Below are 13410 nucleotides of genomic sequence, written 5' to 3'. Positions count from 1 at the left end.
TTCTGTTTTTCTTTTCATTGACATGCTGATCACAGAGGTTTTATTTTGGAGTAGGAAGTGGAACCAAGTTTTTCCTGACTTGTGTCGGAGTCTTGCTCTTAAGTCATTGGCAGTCTTCCCATTGATTTCAGTAGGTGTAGCACTAGGCTTTCTGTTTGTATGTTATGTTTTAAATTAAATGTCAAGGTATCTAGAAAGCATATGCTTACCTGCCTGATACAGGAGGTACCTGAGACACAAAGTAGCAAATGTTCATAAAATACAGATTAAAAAATATCGAGATAAGTACTTTTGTATCCCTGTATTCACAGTGTCTGCTCACTTCCATTAGCTGTAGCTTCTTTTTAAGTTGAAGCCTGCACTTTGAAAGCAGTTGCTGCAAGTTATTGTCAGCTGCCTCCTGGGCAGCCAGTACCCAGTGATCTCATAGGCGTATCGGAAGCAAGAGTTTATATTGACACGTATACAGGCAGTTCTGACAGACTCTATATTCTCTGTCCAAGTGACACATAAGGAGAAAACTTGAGATACAATACAGTACTGCTGTCTTCTCCAAGTCTCCTCCTAGGGGCAGCTGGGGAGGAGTGTGGATAAAACTGAGCAAAGGACTTCAGAAGGTTTAAAATTTCTCAGGTGCTTTGTACTTTCCAATTTTACAAACCTGGTTTCACGACCAAACAGGAGATTGTTGAGGCTGCAGAGATGGCCCCTTTCAAACTCTGTGCATCAGCCTTTCAAAAAGGAGCATGTTGTTGCAGGCCGGACTTAATCCTGTATCTAGTGAGTTCAAGGAGTTGAATTCCAGTGTTATGACTTTTTCTTTTTCTGTTTATGCAGATCCTGTACTCCAGGTGCCAATACATGTGGAAGAGTAAGTCTGTTTCCTTTATCTCATTTACTGCTTGTGCAATTTTCACTGACATCTTCAAATTTGGTTTAACTTGAACCAAAATGATATATTTTCTAGAAAAGTTGCATACCTTGCATAAGTCAATTTAAGGCTCCAGGGAGATCTTATTGTGGCCTTCCAGTAACTAAAGGGGGCCTACAGGAGAGCTGGGGAGGGACATTTTACTAGGGCATGTAGCCATAGGACGAGGGGGAATGGCTTTAAACTGGAAGAGGACAGGTTTAGATTCAACATTAGGAAGAAGTTAGGAAGAAGTTTTTCACTCTGAGGGTGGTAAGGCACCCAGAGAGGTTGTTGAGGCCCCATCCCTGGAGGTGTTCAAGGCCAGGCTGGATGTGGCCTTGGGCAACCTGGTCTAGTGAGAAGTGTCCCTGCCTATGACAGGGTGGTTGGAACTCGATGATCTTCAAGATCCTTTCCAACCTAAACCGTTCTATGATTCTATGATTTAGAGAGGAGATACAGAAAGGATATAATTAGCTGCATATAATTCTCTTACTTGTAGTGCTAAGAAGAAATGTCCTGTCTGCAGACTGTTTTCTCAAACCCTGGCTTAGGTTTAGAGATCAAGTGTGCTAACTGTGCTAGAATCTTCACTGAGCAGCTTTGAAAAGGACAGAAACAGCTAGAGAGTGATTTCTGGGGTTTGTACTTCTTATTCTCTTCAAACAAAAGACTAAAAATAGTGAAGCATAGGAAACTCCAGCCACCACTGCTACCAGAATCTTCAAATGAAACACTCAAGCTGTTACTTCAGAGTAGTTTCTCCAGCATAGCAATCTCCCATTTAACTGGAAAATTTGGGGCTTTAACTTTATGTCTCTGAAGTCAGTGGTAACATCCTTTCTTTTTTGTGTGTGTGGGGTTTTTTTGATGTTGGGGTTTGTTTGTTTTTGTTCTTTTTTTGTAGTTTGGGTGGGGGGTTGCCTTTACCTCTCAAATTTACTTAGTTCTGGCAACTCTTGTATTGTTTCTTGCATTCCTTATCTTCTCTGGTTTTGTTTATTTGTTTGGTTTGGTTTTAATTGTGTGGCATTTTAAAAGCATATAGATCTTGTTTAAAAGCTTTCACCCAAGTGATTGCATGCCACATTTAGATCTTTGAATTTTCAAATGTATTAGTAATCTTATATCAGTTCTGAAACATCTTTATATTTTTTCATTGTCACAGTTAATAAATGAAACTTCAAAAAATGGATAATACAATGTAAGAAGTTTAATGTCAGAGGAACTTTTCTGTAAAGCCAGTATGGGCTATGGTTGCGTTCCTGTTCCTGAGAAGCACAGTACTTTTTTTATCATTTATAATTGCTGCTTAAATCCTAGGCCAGCATTTCTTCCAGACCCAAATGATGGCAGTTTGTATACGCTTGGTGGCAAGAATAGCGAAGGCTTGACTGTAAGTATATTTTTTAAATTCTCTCCTCTGATAATTCTTTAGAAAAGTGCCCTAATCAGACTCACATGAAAGATAAGTCCCCAAGGGAATTTTCTGCTTTCCTGACAGTACTATAAACTTTTGCAGGCTTTGTACTATTCAAAGGAAATGCACCAGTTTCTTGGAAAAGCTTGATCCAGACTAGCCAAAAACCAGTGTCTGCTGCCCATGCCAATGTTAGGATACAAGTTTTTGGAATGACAGTGCCCTACATTGTGCTGCTAGCACCTTTGCAGAGTGAAAACATGCTTTATTTTCTTAGAGCAGAAAGCTGCCACCTTTCTTGTTATCGCCAGGAAATAATTTCTGCTTGAAAATATCCATAACACGTTTTGTCCACTTGTACTATTTTTCTGTAACTCGCTAAAAAATTGATGATGATGACAAATAAAATTTATGTGCTATTATCCAATTACTGAATAACCTCTGTATGGTTTAATGGGAAATGTGTACCTGGAATAATACGAATCAGAAATGTCACTTTAGCACAAATAGTTAATTTTCTAAAACCATCTGCCAAAAGGTAGGATTAATATATATTCTGTGCTGACACCTTTAGATTTAGTTAGCAGACAAAAATGCTGAACCTTTTCCAACTAGCCACCAATCCATGTAACTCACAGATCCTAGTTAACATTTGACTTTTATTTTTAAACTTTGTGGTGATACTCAGATAAAATATTTGGCTTCCCACAAGTTTCTTTTCTCTGGCAGGTGAGACAATTAAACAGAGGTATGTTGAAGCCCAGATAGTTTATAAGTGATGATGGTAGACCTTAAAACCAGAGGGTCTTGGCCTCCTAACCTCTCAGCTGCAAGTAGCTCTTCCATTTTACATGCATTTCTCCTGTTGTAAACTTACTGAGAAGGACTTCTCTCTGTTCTGAGTTTGCAGAGTGGCGCCTTGACCTGAAATTTTGAGTTCTTAGGTGCTGCAATAATACAAACAATAAAATACCGTCATTTGAGATTTCAGAAGTTTTCTGACCGCCCTTTTCTGTGAACCAATGTGAAGACACTCATACCAGTGTGAATAAGTTTTTATTGTGGTTTTTTTTTTCCATAGAAACTTCCATTTACTATCCCAGAGCTGGTGCAGGCATCTCCCTGTCGCAGTTCAGATGGGATCCTGTACATGGGTGAGTCAAATGTAATCTCTCTTAGATTGTAATACGCTCAGTGAGTACAAAATGTAGATTCCCAGACAGACTGTATGGATTTATTTTGGGTATAACTGCTTTATTTTGGGTACTAATTATGACTTTTCATGGACCTTTCTGATGACAGAAAGTCCGATTAGTATAGAATTCAATTACTGCTTGAATATTAAAAAACAAAGACTTTTCCTGAAGGAGAAAATAGCTTTTCTAAGCAGTGAATAGCCTGTAAAGGGTTTTTTGGTTTCTTGAAGTGCTGTTTCTCAACAAAAAGCGACTTCTACTTAAAATCTTCTTAGGCTTATAAATATCATTGCCTGCCTGACAATTGTAATTAAATTAGAAATCCCATTGCAACACAGTTAGACATCCTCCGTTATCAGAGATACAGTAGGTTCATTTATACTACAAATAATAACAAATTTATGGCTCATTGTCCTGACTCATTCTAATTGCAGATGGATTTGGGAGGAGAAAGGAAGAAGGAAGGACAGTTGTTATCACAACAGTAAAATGTGTGAAGGATCAGGATGAACTCAGTATTGTTTTTTTAATCTCCTGAATGGCCAATACCTACTTCTGGTTCTCCACTTTGTGTCTCTCCAGTAAGGGAGTGAAAAATGTTTATTTGAAGCTTTTAAACAGAACGAATATGTGTTAGTGTCAAAGAAGTATTTAAGGTCATGGCTCACATAGTCTTGAGTGGGATGTTAGGATTACAGGCCTTAATCAATTTGAAATGTGTAGACCCTCCTAATTTTTTTTACCTACTGTCCTTCAACATTAGCACTTCAGTCTCCTCTTCTGCTAGCTCACAGGATCTTCTACACTCAGAACTCTGTTAATGTGAAAAAAATAGTTCAGCCAATAGTACTTACCATTCTAAATGTTGTATTTAGATTTTCTTTTCAATATTTGGGACTGGCCAGTAGTGCTAAATGATGAAACTAAACCTGACCATGAGAAATTGTTTTATTAAAAATGTTTTATTCGTGCTAAGTTCACGAGCCTACTAAAGAAAAAAGAAGACTGAAAAGCTTGATGGAAGTGCTATTTTTGAGTTGAATGATAATGTGGCTTAAATTATGATTTCAGGTAAAAAGCAGGATATTTGGTACGTGATTGACCTCATGACTGGGGAGAAACAGCAAACCTTGACTTCCTCATTTGCAGAAAGTCTTTGCCCATCAACATCCCTCCTGTATCTTGGGAGAACAGGTCATATGATTTTTTTTCTGCAGCTTAGAAGAAAATTTGTTGTTGTCGTTGTTTTTAAAGTTTAGGCTCATAACAAATGACATTGTGATCAGTTCACGTTTTCAGGTTTATTTCTTAGAAAAACCTCTATAAGTTATGATTTTTAGACTGTACGCAGAAAGATTATTAACTCTTAATAGCAGCAGAAAGATACTGTGGGGTTTTTTAACTTTGGCAGTAGGCATGGTCCATTATTATTCTTGTTGACTAAGTGGCATTTATATTCTATTTAACAGTGCATTCCAGTAGCAGCTGTGAACCCAAGTTTGTTCCGAAACATACAGTTTTTATAAAACTGTTTAAAAAAAATGGAGATCTAGCATATCCACTGAAATTACAAATGCGATATTCTAAATAACTGTTAAAATTAGACCAACACCATATAGGTGTTGACTAGTAAAAACGAATAAGTGTTATAGACTTGTTCTTTAACCTCTACATTAATGTATTCTTTAATGTGATAGTTCAGTTACAGAACACAGTATGCTGAATTTTAGAATGCAGGGTTTGGAAACTTGTAAGTAAAGAAAGTACATCAGAAGAAGCTGTGCAGTAAAGACAAAATGCTGGTCTGCAAGGCTTGTTTTGAGATTCCTGTGGATCAGTATATGAGTGGATCAGGTATTATCTTTAACAGCTATGAAATGTTTATTTATCAGGAATGTTGGGAAAATGAAATGCAGAGAGCAGTAAGTGGTGTGTGGTGTTTTTAAGAGTGTCTCAGATTTGAGATGATTGATTCTATTCTCTCATAGGTTTTTTTGCTTCACAGACTGTATATTTTTTAACAGAGTACACGATCACAATGTATGACACCAAGAAGAAGGAGCTGAGATGGAATGCCACCTATTTTGATTATGCAGCTACTCTGCCTGATGAAGACATAAAATACAGTAAGAATTTAATTACTTTCTTTTTTCTTGTCTTTTTTTCTCCCCAGTATTGGCCATGGGTTTTGCATACAGGCAAAAATATTCTGAATTTTTTCTAGAATTAATAAGTCAAGCTGTCTGTCTGATTTTTAAGCAGTTGACATGTATCTGCCAGTCTTTATCCTTTACATGCCATAATATGTAGAGCCTGGTAGGTAGCTTCAGGTAAATTGAATCTAAGAAGGTACAGCTCTTGAAGGTATGGGTCTTTAAAATTTAGTGACAAATGGCAGGAGAAGAAGCAAACCTAAACTCTGGTGCATACTCAGAAAAAGCTATTGCAGTCCTATTGCATTGCAACTGAACTTTTATCAACCCAATTCTGACAACTGATTTGCCAGTCAACTATCCTTTTGCAATGTAAGGTGTAATGGACTCCACAGGTAACATAAGGCTGCAACTGTTAATATGTATTATTATTACAATAGGATGTCTGCAGCAATCCAGGTAATCTCCTATATATTTGTATCTTGTAGAAATGTCCCACTTTGTGTCTAATGGAGATGGACTGGTGGTGACTGTGGACAGTGAATCTGGGGACGTACTGTGGATTCAGAATTATGCTTCTCCTGTGGTAGCTTTTTACATCTGGCAACGTGAAGGATTACGGAAAGTTATGCACACTAATGTGGGGATAGAAACTCTGCGATACTTGACGTTCATGTCTGGGGAGGTTGGCCACATTACCAAGTGGAAATATCCTTTCCCAAAGGAAACAGAGACCAAGAGCAAACTGACGTGAGCATGAATATTCCTGTTGTTCTCACTGTCTGTTTGACAGAGCTTCATCATTAAAGCCTTATTTATATACATGCAGTTCAAGATTGTTCTGCTAATTTCAAGATGGTGAAAAGAATACATAAAAGCCGCTCTGGTTCTTCAGCCGTTATTTTATATCGTATTTGATCTTTTACTATCTAAAGGCAGAGACAGAAAACCTACTGTAAACTTAGGAAATGTATATTCATAACTTTTTTCAGATGTTCTGTGTTGAACAGTTTCTTACGTGAAATGGAGTTGTTTTTTATTATGTGGAGCCTTTCACATTAAAAAAATTTGCATGGCATTTTGGCTAATACCAGTAATTGAATAATGCAGAAATAGGACGCGAGTTGTTTCAAATGAGGAATTGTGATGTGAATAATCAACTAGTAATGCTTTCATAATTAAAAAGAATGGCTGCATAGTACAGCAGTACTTAATTTTACAGATCCAGGCTTTTCAAGATATAACTATTGATGATTTGAGAAACTCATGCTTTAGTTCTGCAGGATTGTGTTGCCAAGTTTTTAGCTAAGATGGTCTACTTCTTTCTAACACTTATTGTTTTTTTCCAGACCAACTCTATATGTAGGGAAATACTCCACAAGTTTGTATGCATCGCCATCAATGGTGCATGAAGGAGTAACTGTTGTGGTAAGTTGGGAGCTGCAAGAGTTGAATGACACCTGCTGAAAAATGCCTTTACAGAATTGGTACTGTCCTGAGTTTAAAAAGAAAAAAAAAAGTCGAAATGGAAACGTACATAAAAATATATTAAAAAAAAAAAAGACAACTTTGCCATAGTAAAGAGGCAAAGGGATACCATTAAAATAGAAAATAAAACACTGAAGGCTGTACATCTACAGAAATTTGGTTTTAAATTGCAGATTGCTATCAAGAAGTGCATATCAAATATTTCATGAAACAATTAACAGTAAGCCTTAGACTGCATGACCATATTTCAGGAATCACTTTAAATGCTGCAAAGAAATAACTGTAGCTCATCAGGAATTGTGCCAGGCAAACTTAGCAGGAGTGGACCAGAGGTTGCTATGTGGTATTGTTGGTGCATTGTGGTTACTGTTAAAATTGCTGGTTTGTTCATCAAAGCAACTCCCCATAGACGGGAAACTGCATCATAGTTTTGTTTTGCTCACGCTGTGGCTGTCCAGGTAGGAAATAAAGATCCTGTTTAACTTTTCTAAAAAAAGAGCATAATCTCATCTCCTAGGCAACAGGTAATTTAGAAGGTCTAATGTCCAAGGTTGTTGAAGCAGTTGCTGAGGTCATAATGGCAGTGTTTACTTACAGTGACTTTGCTGCCAGTAATTTTTGCTTGTCCACCAATTTTGACCTCCATTTTTTTTAGTTAGTTGCCTATTTAAATATTATAGGGACACAGTGCTTCCTTAATTGTAACAATAATCTCTCTTTCTAGCCCCGCGGCAGTGCCATACCCTTACTAGAGGGTCCAAAAACAGAAGGAGTCACGATTGAAGACAATGGCGAGTGTGTTATCACCCCCAGTACGAATGTAAAGTTTTCAGGCAGAATGAAAGAAAAGAACAAACTCAGCTATTGGAACGACTGGCTTTTAATAGGTATCCGAGGTCCCTTGCTTGGCCCTGGTCTGCTGCTCGTGCAGGATCACATTGCCATCTGGCGGACAATGCTAATTCAAGCCTCAGAGCTGTTTTTCAGCTGCTGTAAATCAGTCACAATGACTGCCTAAACGCAGGAAATAATTACTGAATTCTAGTAATCGTTTCTAATTCGTCTTCATTTGCACATGGATTAATGTCTTTAAGGATACGACTGCATACTGTTTTTCCCAAGGCCCCTCCTTTCTTGGATGCAGAGGATGAAGAGTGCTTAGCTCACTAGGGGGAAAGTAGTTTGTTGTTTATTTGCCCTCTCCTTCAGAGAGGAGTATAGATAATTTATTATTTACGGTAAATATTGTATTCTGGTTCCTTTGGATTTTTTGTTGTTGTGCATAATGTTACTTTAATTCTCATCATATTGTTCAGGTGGTCATGTTTTCCCCATTTTACAAATGGAGCATTAAGGCACAGAGGCTGAAGATAATATTAATAAAGGATCAGCCTGTCCTGTCTGTCCCAAATCCCAACGTTTTGGAATTGACTTTTTGGGGCATTTACAATTTAGCTTCAAAAATGAAGAACTATCTGAAGTTCTGATGCAAGTTTATAATTAAGTGATAGATGCCATAGGATCTCTGTGGCAGGGACGTGGTGTAACTTTCAGTGTCTTTAACTGCCGCCTTTCTCTTCCTGTGATCCTTCTTTGTTAATACTGTCCTGCTCTTGCAGTACGTCATGCAGCTCCCTTTAAACAGCTCGTATTCCTCTGCAACCCTCTGCGCTGAATGACCTGTGCCCTCAATCTTTCTCTCCTTTTTCTTTCCTGCTCTGTACATAAGCAGGAGTCTTCCTCTGTCTACTCCAATTGCAAAAGCTGGGAGCGCAGTAGCGTCTCCTTCTTCTCACTTACTTGGCTAGCAAGAGCCAAAGGAGTGTGAAGAGCAATTGTAGCTGCGTGCTGGATTGATTCTTGCTTCCTTATTGCGTGGTGCGATCCATTCCCTTCAGAACCATTTCATATCTCAAACATGATCTTCATCTCAAGGCCACATCACAAAGCAAAACTGCCTTGAGAGTGATCCAGCTAGGAGGCATCATGTGCATTCCTCTAATGGTCAGGAGCCAAATCCACAGCCAGTGCTTGAGCAGAGTTGTTCAGGATTGTGATCACTATACCTGTGACTGCTTGGGCAGAACAGAGGGAAAAATTGTTTTAATTTGAGCTTTTGTTCTGACATGTTCTCAAGTCTTTTGTAAATCAGCAAAGATGCTGAAATTAAGGATATCTTTCCTAAAAAGGGACAACTTTTTGTTTCAACAAATGTGTTTTATTTAAAGGGCACCATGAAACACCATTATCTGCCCCTACAAAGATCCTGGAGAAATTCCCAAACAACTTACCTAAGAGGCCTGAAAACGTGATTCCAGCTGACTCTGATAAAGCCACTATTGAAGAGGTTTGTGAAGAGCATAATCATTTTATTGGATGATTGAAGAATGTAAAGGAGTAGAAGTTGGGGAAGGACTTGGAAGAAAAGCTACATGGAATTACTTCACGTTTTTTGTGTCAGATTTTCATGTACTTAGCATGTGGAATCACTGGTATCATTATGTGTCATTCCTCACTTCAGAATTAGGGCTTTCAGCTGATTTTTTTTTTTTTCCCATATGGAAAACTTTCTTTGACTTTGGCGGGATTAGAAATTATTAAAAATGATTTAGCAGTAAGGCTAGCATCTAAATGCTCCATTACCCATGAAAATATTGAGCTAACAGAGTTTTCTTTGCCTCTTAGGTTATTGACATAGTTGAAGGTTCCTCAACAGAAGTGCCTCCTGCTGTCCCGAAGGATATTGAGGAGAAACCTGCTCGGCCTGTCCCTCGGCCAGAGGCTCCTGTGGACTCCATGTTGAAAGACATGGCCACCATCATTCTCAGCACTTTCCTGCTTGTAGGCTGGGTGGCTTTTATCATCACTTATCCAATGGTAATGCTGACTTAGCTTGATGTGCTTTTGAGTTTTGGGAGAGTCAGGAACATTTGACAGCCCAAGAAATGATACAGGAGTTAGAATGTAACACACTACAGGGTTTTTCTCTCCTCACAGATGTGCAGGGGGAGCAAAGGCTACAAACTTGACATAACAGTGATTTCTCTGGGCACATGTGCCAACTCTGGAGATATTTTTTTTTTTATGCCACCAATTCTGGTTTTTGTATGTGTTACTCTTTTCACAGACATGATCTTAATGCCGTTGGCTTCACTCCTCTCTTCCTCACCTGAACCACTGTCAGGTTTTCCAGCTTTTGGATCAAAGCCTTTATCCTTCTTTGACTTAAAGACAGTTAACGTAGTAACAGTTAGCTTTTGCCATATTAACCAAACAGTGTGATTTCTCAGCATTGCAATGGAAGTGCAGAATGAAATTGAAAGTGTGTGAGTGAAAGTTCCCCAGCCTACTTGGCTGATAGTGCCGTAACAAGAGAGTTCTCTTCCCACCTTTTGGATGTAGCTACCCCAATAGCTATAGAGCTCCCTTTTGTGATATGACTGTAAGAAGCTTCACTCCACTTATGGAACTGAGGTCCTTTCTCACAGAGTGTTCACCAGCAGCAACAGAGGCAGCATCAGCTGGAAGAGAAGATACAGCTCTTGCAGCAACAGAAGCTGCCCTTTCGTGCTCCCAGTGATCTACCCCCAGAAGCAGATTTCTTGGACACCTCCTATGGACGGACAGAGAGCTCAGCTACCAGCACACCAAATATGTCCCCCAGAGCATCAAACCATTCTGCGTATTCCAGCATCTCCACATCTGATGTCGGGAGCTGTCTCTCCACTGAGCAAGAAGAGGGAGGTAAAGTTAGTCCAGTATCTTTTATTGTGAGTCTCTGTATTTCCCAAGTCTGTATGATGATACAGCACAATTAAAATACTTATTGATGATACTTCATAGATCAGATACATCATTCTCATTTAGTCCGACCATTTGCAAAACACTGGACGTGTGCCATGCCCTGACTTTGAGCAGGATTATTTACTTTAGAAGAACATCCAGTTCAGAACTGTTGTCTGAGAGATTATGTTGTCCATGGCAGTACATTCTTATAACCTGTAGGGAGAGGTTAATTTAAATAAAAATATGTATTATTATGATTAACTGGAATCAAGAAATGGAGATTATTATCTTCCTGTGCACTCTTTTGTCCCTTCAAAGGCTATTCAGGGGACCTGCTAGTAAACCCACTCCCATAACTGTCAATCAGCATTTCCTAAATTCAACAAGACATATATAAAACTTTCCAGAAAGAGTTTTGTCTGCTGAGAACCACTGATCTCTTACACTGTCTTGAGACATGATCTTTCCAGACCTTATCTCAGGTGTTTACACAATGTGTTTGACTCGGTATGTTGGATCATTTGGTCACCAGAGAGTATTTGCCTACTCAGCGTGAGTACCAAAATGCAGATGTTCATTAATTTTGATCATCTGTGTTGTTAAATTAAACATGAGCAAAAAGAGACACACACATCCTGGTGCAGAATTACGTGCAGTTGTAAAAGGCTGACTTGACCCATCCTAAACCAGTCCTTGTTTCTTGCTTTTTGTTCAGATGAAGATGCAAACAGAGTGGTGGTTGGCAAGATTTCATTTAACCCAAAAGATGTATTGGGACATGGAGCTGAAGGGACAATTGTTTACAGGTAGAAGACAAAATGTGTATTCAGCATTAAACAGACCAATGAACGTCTTCTTTGCATTAGGCCTTTTTAAAAAAAAAAACAAAAAAACAAAAAAACAAAAAACAAACAAAACATATGTATCTAAATGAAACATATGAAATGAAACTTTTGAAAAAGTATTTTGCATGTGTCTGGAATATTTCCATGCAGCATTTCTTCACTAGCAAAAACTACTTTACTTCCCTTAGAAATGTTTAATGACCGAATGTATCTGTTTCCAGCATGAGAAATGCTTTAATATGCCCCCGTAAAATGTCTTCTGTTGTCACTCGCTTTGTACATGCTTTGTCTACAGAGTGTAAAAGGATGATGTGGTTTTCCTTCCTGTCTGTAGGGGGACATTTGATAACCGAGATGTTGCAGTGAAAAGAATTCTTCCTGAGTGCTTCAGCTTTGCAGACCGTGAAGTACAGTTGCTGCGGGAGTCAGATGAGCATCCTAATGTGATCCGGTATTTCTGCACGGAGAAGGACCGTCAGTTTCAGTACATAGCCATTGAGCTGTGTGCTGCCACTTTACAGGAGGTGATGGGTCACTTGCAAACCTACAGAATTTGTCTAAGTCTTCTCCCTGGAAGGCCCTCAGTTTCCCTTAGCTTAAGTTGCTGAAGTGCCTGCTGTAGGAGATGTTCTAGTTACTCCCACTATCACCTCTGTGACAGTTAGTAGTTACGTTTTCCTACAACAAGGGTGTTTTCAGACCTTTAGAAAGACATCCCTAACCCTGTACTGGTTTAAAGACAGAAGCTGTTGTCCTTTGATTTTTTTTTTTTTTTTTTTTTTTTTCTTCTTGTGAAGGACTCCCTTCTAGTCATCCTCCCCCTCCTACCATCTGGATGTTGAAGACCCTCTACTCTTGCTTCTGGGGCACAATGCTATATAATTATAGCTCTGAATGACGTTTTAGAAATCGTCACCTTCACCCCAAAAAAAAAAAAATCAAAGGCTGTTTGCTGTGTGTTACCAGCTAGCACAATGTACACAGTCTAACCTTATTTTTGAAGGGGATATACTTCCTATTTATGCAGAGGGTAATGATAAACAATGTTATGAGCTGAATCTTCTGGTTTTCTGTTGTAATTTATAGTATGTAGAGCAGAAGGCCTTCAGTCACCATGGCTTACAACCCATCACTCTCCTGCAACAGACAACATCTGGTCTTGCTTACCTGCACTCCCTTAGCATTGGTAAGAATGCCTCTTGTTTCATTATTGGATGGAGAGTGGTACATTTTCTTAACTAAAAAAAGAAGTGAAACGGGTCTGGTGCTGGGAGCTTGTTTATTCAGTCCTAGAAGGGAGAGTTGTAGAAGCTCCACCTAGTGCTGGCAGCAATAGTGTCTGTCCTTTGACACCTGTAACATTCTGCTGCACTGGAGTAGTAAAGCTAGTCATTACCATTTGTTCAGGGTGCTGCATTTTTTGGATAGAAGTCATATAAAACATGATGACTAGTGGTGATGGAATAAAACAGTGATGATCCTCTACCAAAAACAATAGTTTGAGGTTAGGACTTCGATTTAACGAACGGTGTTTCAGCCTTGTGAAAGTTTTACTATGCAAATACATTAAAAATTTACAAATATCGTTGGGATTGCCTGGAGTGGGTAA

At 38.7% G+C, this 13410-nt stretch overlaps 1 protein-coding gene across 1 annotated transcript in view; it reads left to right on the top strand.

Moving 5' to 3' along the window:
• The window catches only part of ERN1 (endoplasmic reticulum to nucleus signaling 1), a 39692-nt gene that overhangs the window by 21979 nt on the left and 4303 nt on the right, over window positions 1–13410 (top strand). The window contains exons 3-16 of the mRNA XM_082491995.1: window positions 838–871; window positions 2237–2309; window positions 3415–3487; window positions 4601–4723; window positions 5554–5655; window positions 6171–6432; window positions 7032–7110; window positions 7895–8057; window positions 9399–9517; window positions 9856–10047; window positions 10659–10914; window positions 11672–11762; window positions 12136–12325; window positions 12888–12987. Coding sequence (XP_082348121.1) covers window positions 838–871; window positions 2237–2309; window positions 3415–3487; window positions 4601–4723; window positions 5554–5655; window positions 6171–6432; window positions 7032–7110; window positions 7895–8057; window positions 9399–9517; window positions 9856–10047; window positions 10659–10914; window positions 11672–11762; window positions 12136–12325; window positions 12888–12987 — 1857 coding nt within the window. The remainder of the gene's footprint in view (window positions 1–837; window positions 872–2236; window positions 2310–3414; window positions 3488–4600; window positions 4724–5553; window positions 5656–6170; window positions 6433–7031; window positions 7111–7894; window positions 8058–9398; window positions 9518–9855; window positions 10048–10658; window positions 10915–11671; window positions 11763–12135; window positions 12326–12887; window positions 12988–13410) is intronic.

Source organism: Vanellus vanellus (genome assembly GCF_965231255.1).
Source record: "Vanellus vanellus genome assembly, chromosome: 17".
Classification (NCBI taxonomy): domain Eukaryota; kingdom Metazoa; phylum Chordata; class Aves; order Charadriiformes; family Charadriidae; genus Vanellus; species Vanellus vanellus.
The sequence above is the reverse complement of the archived record's forward strand: the minus strand, read 5'-3'. Positions and strand labels throughout refer to the sequence as shown.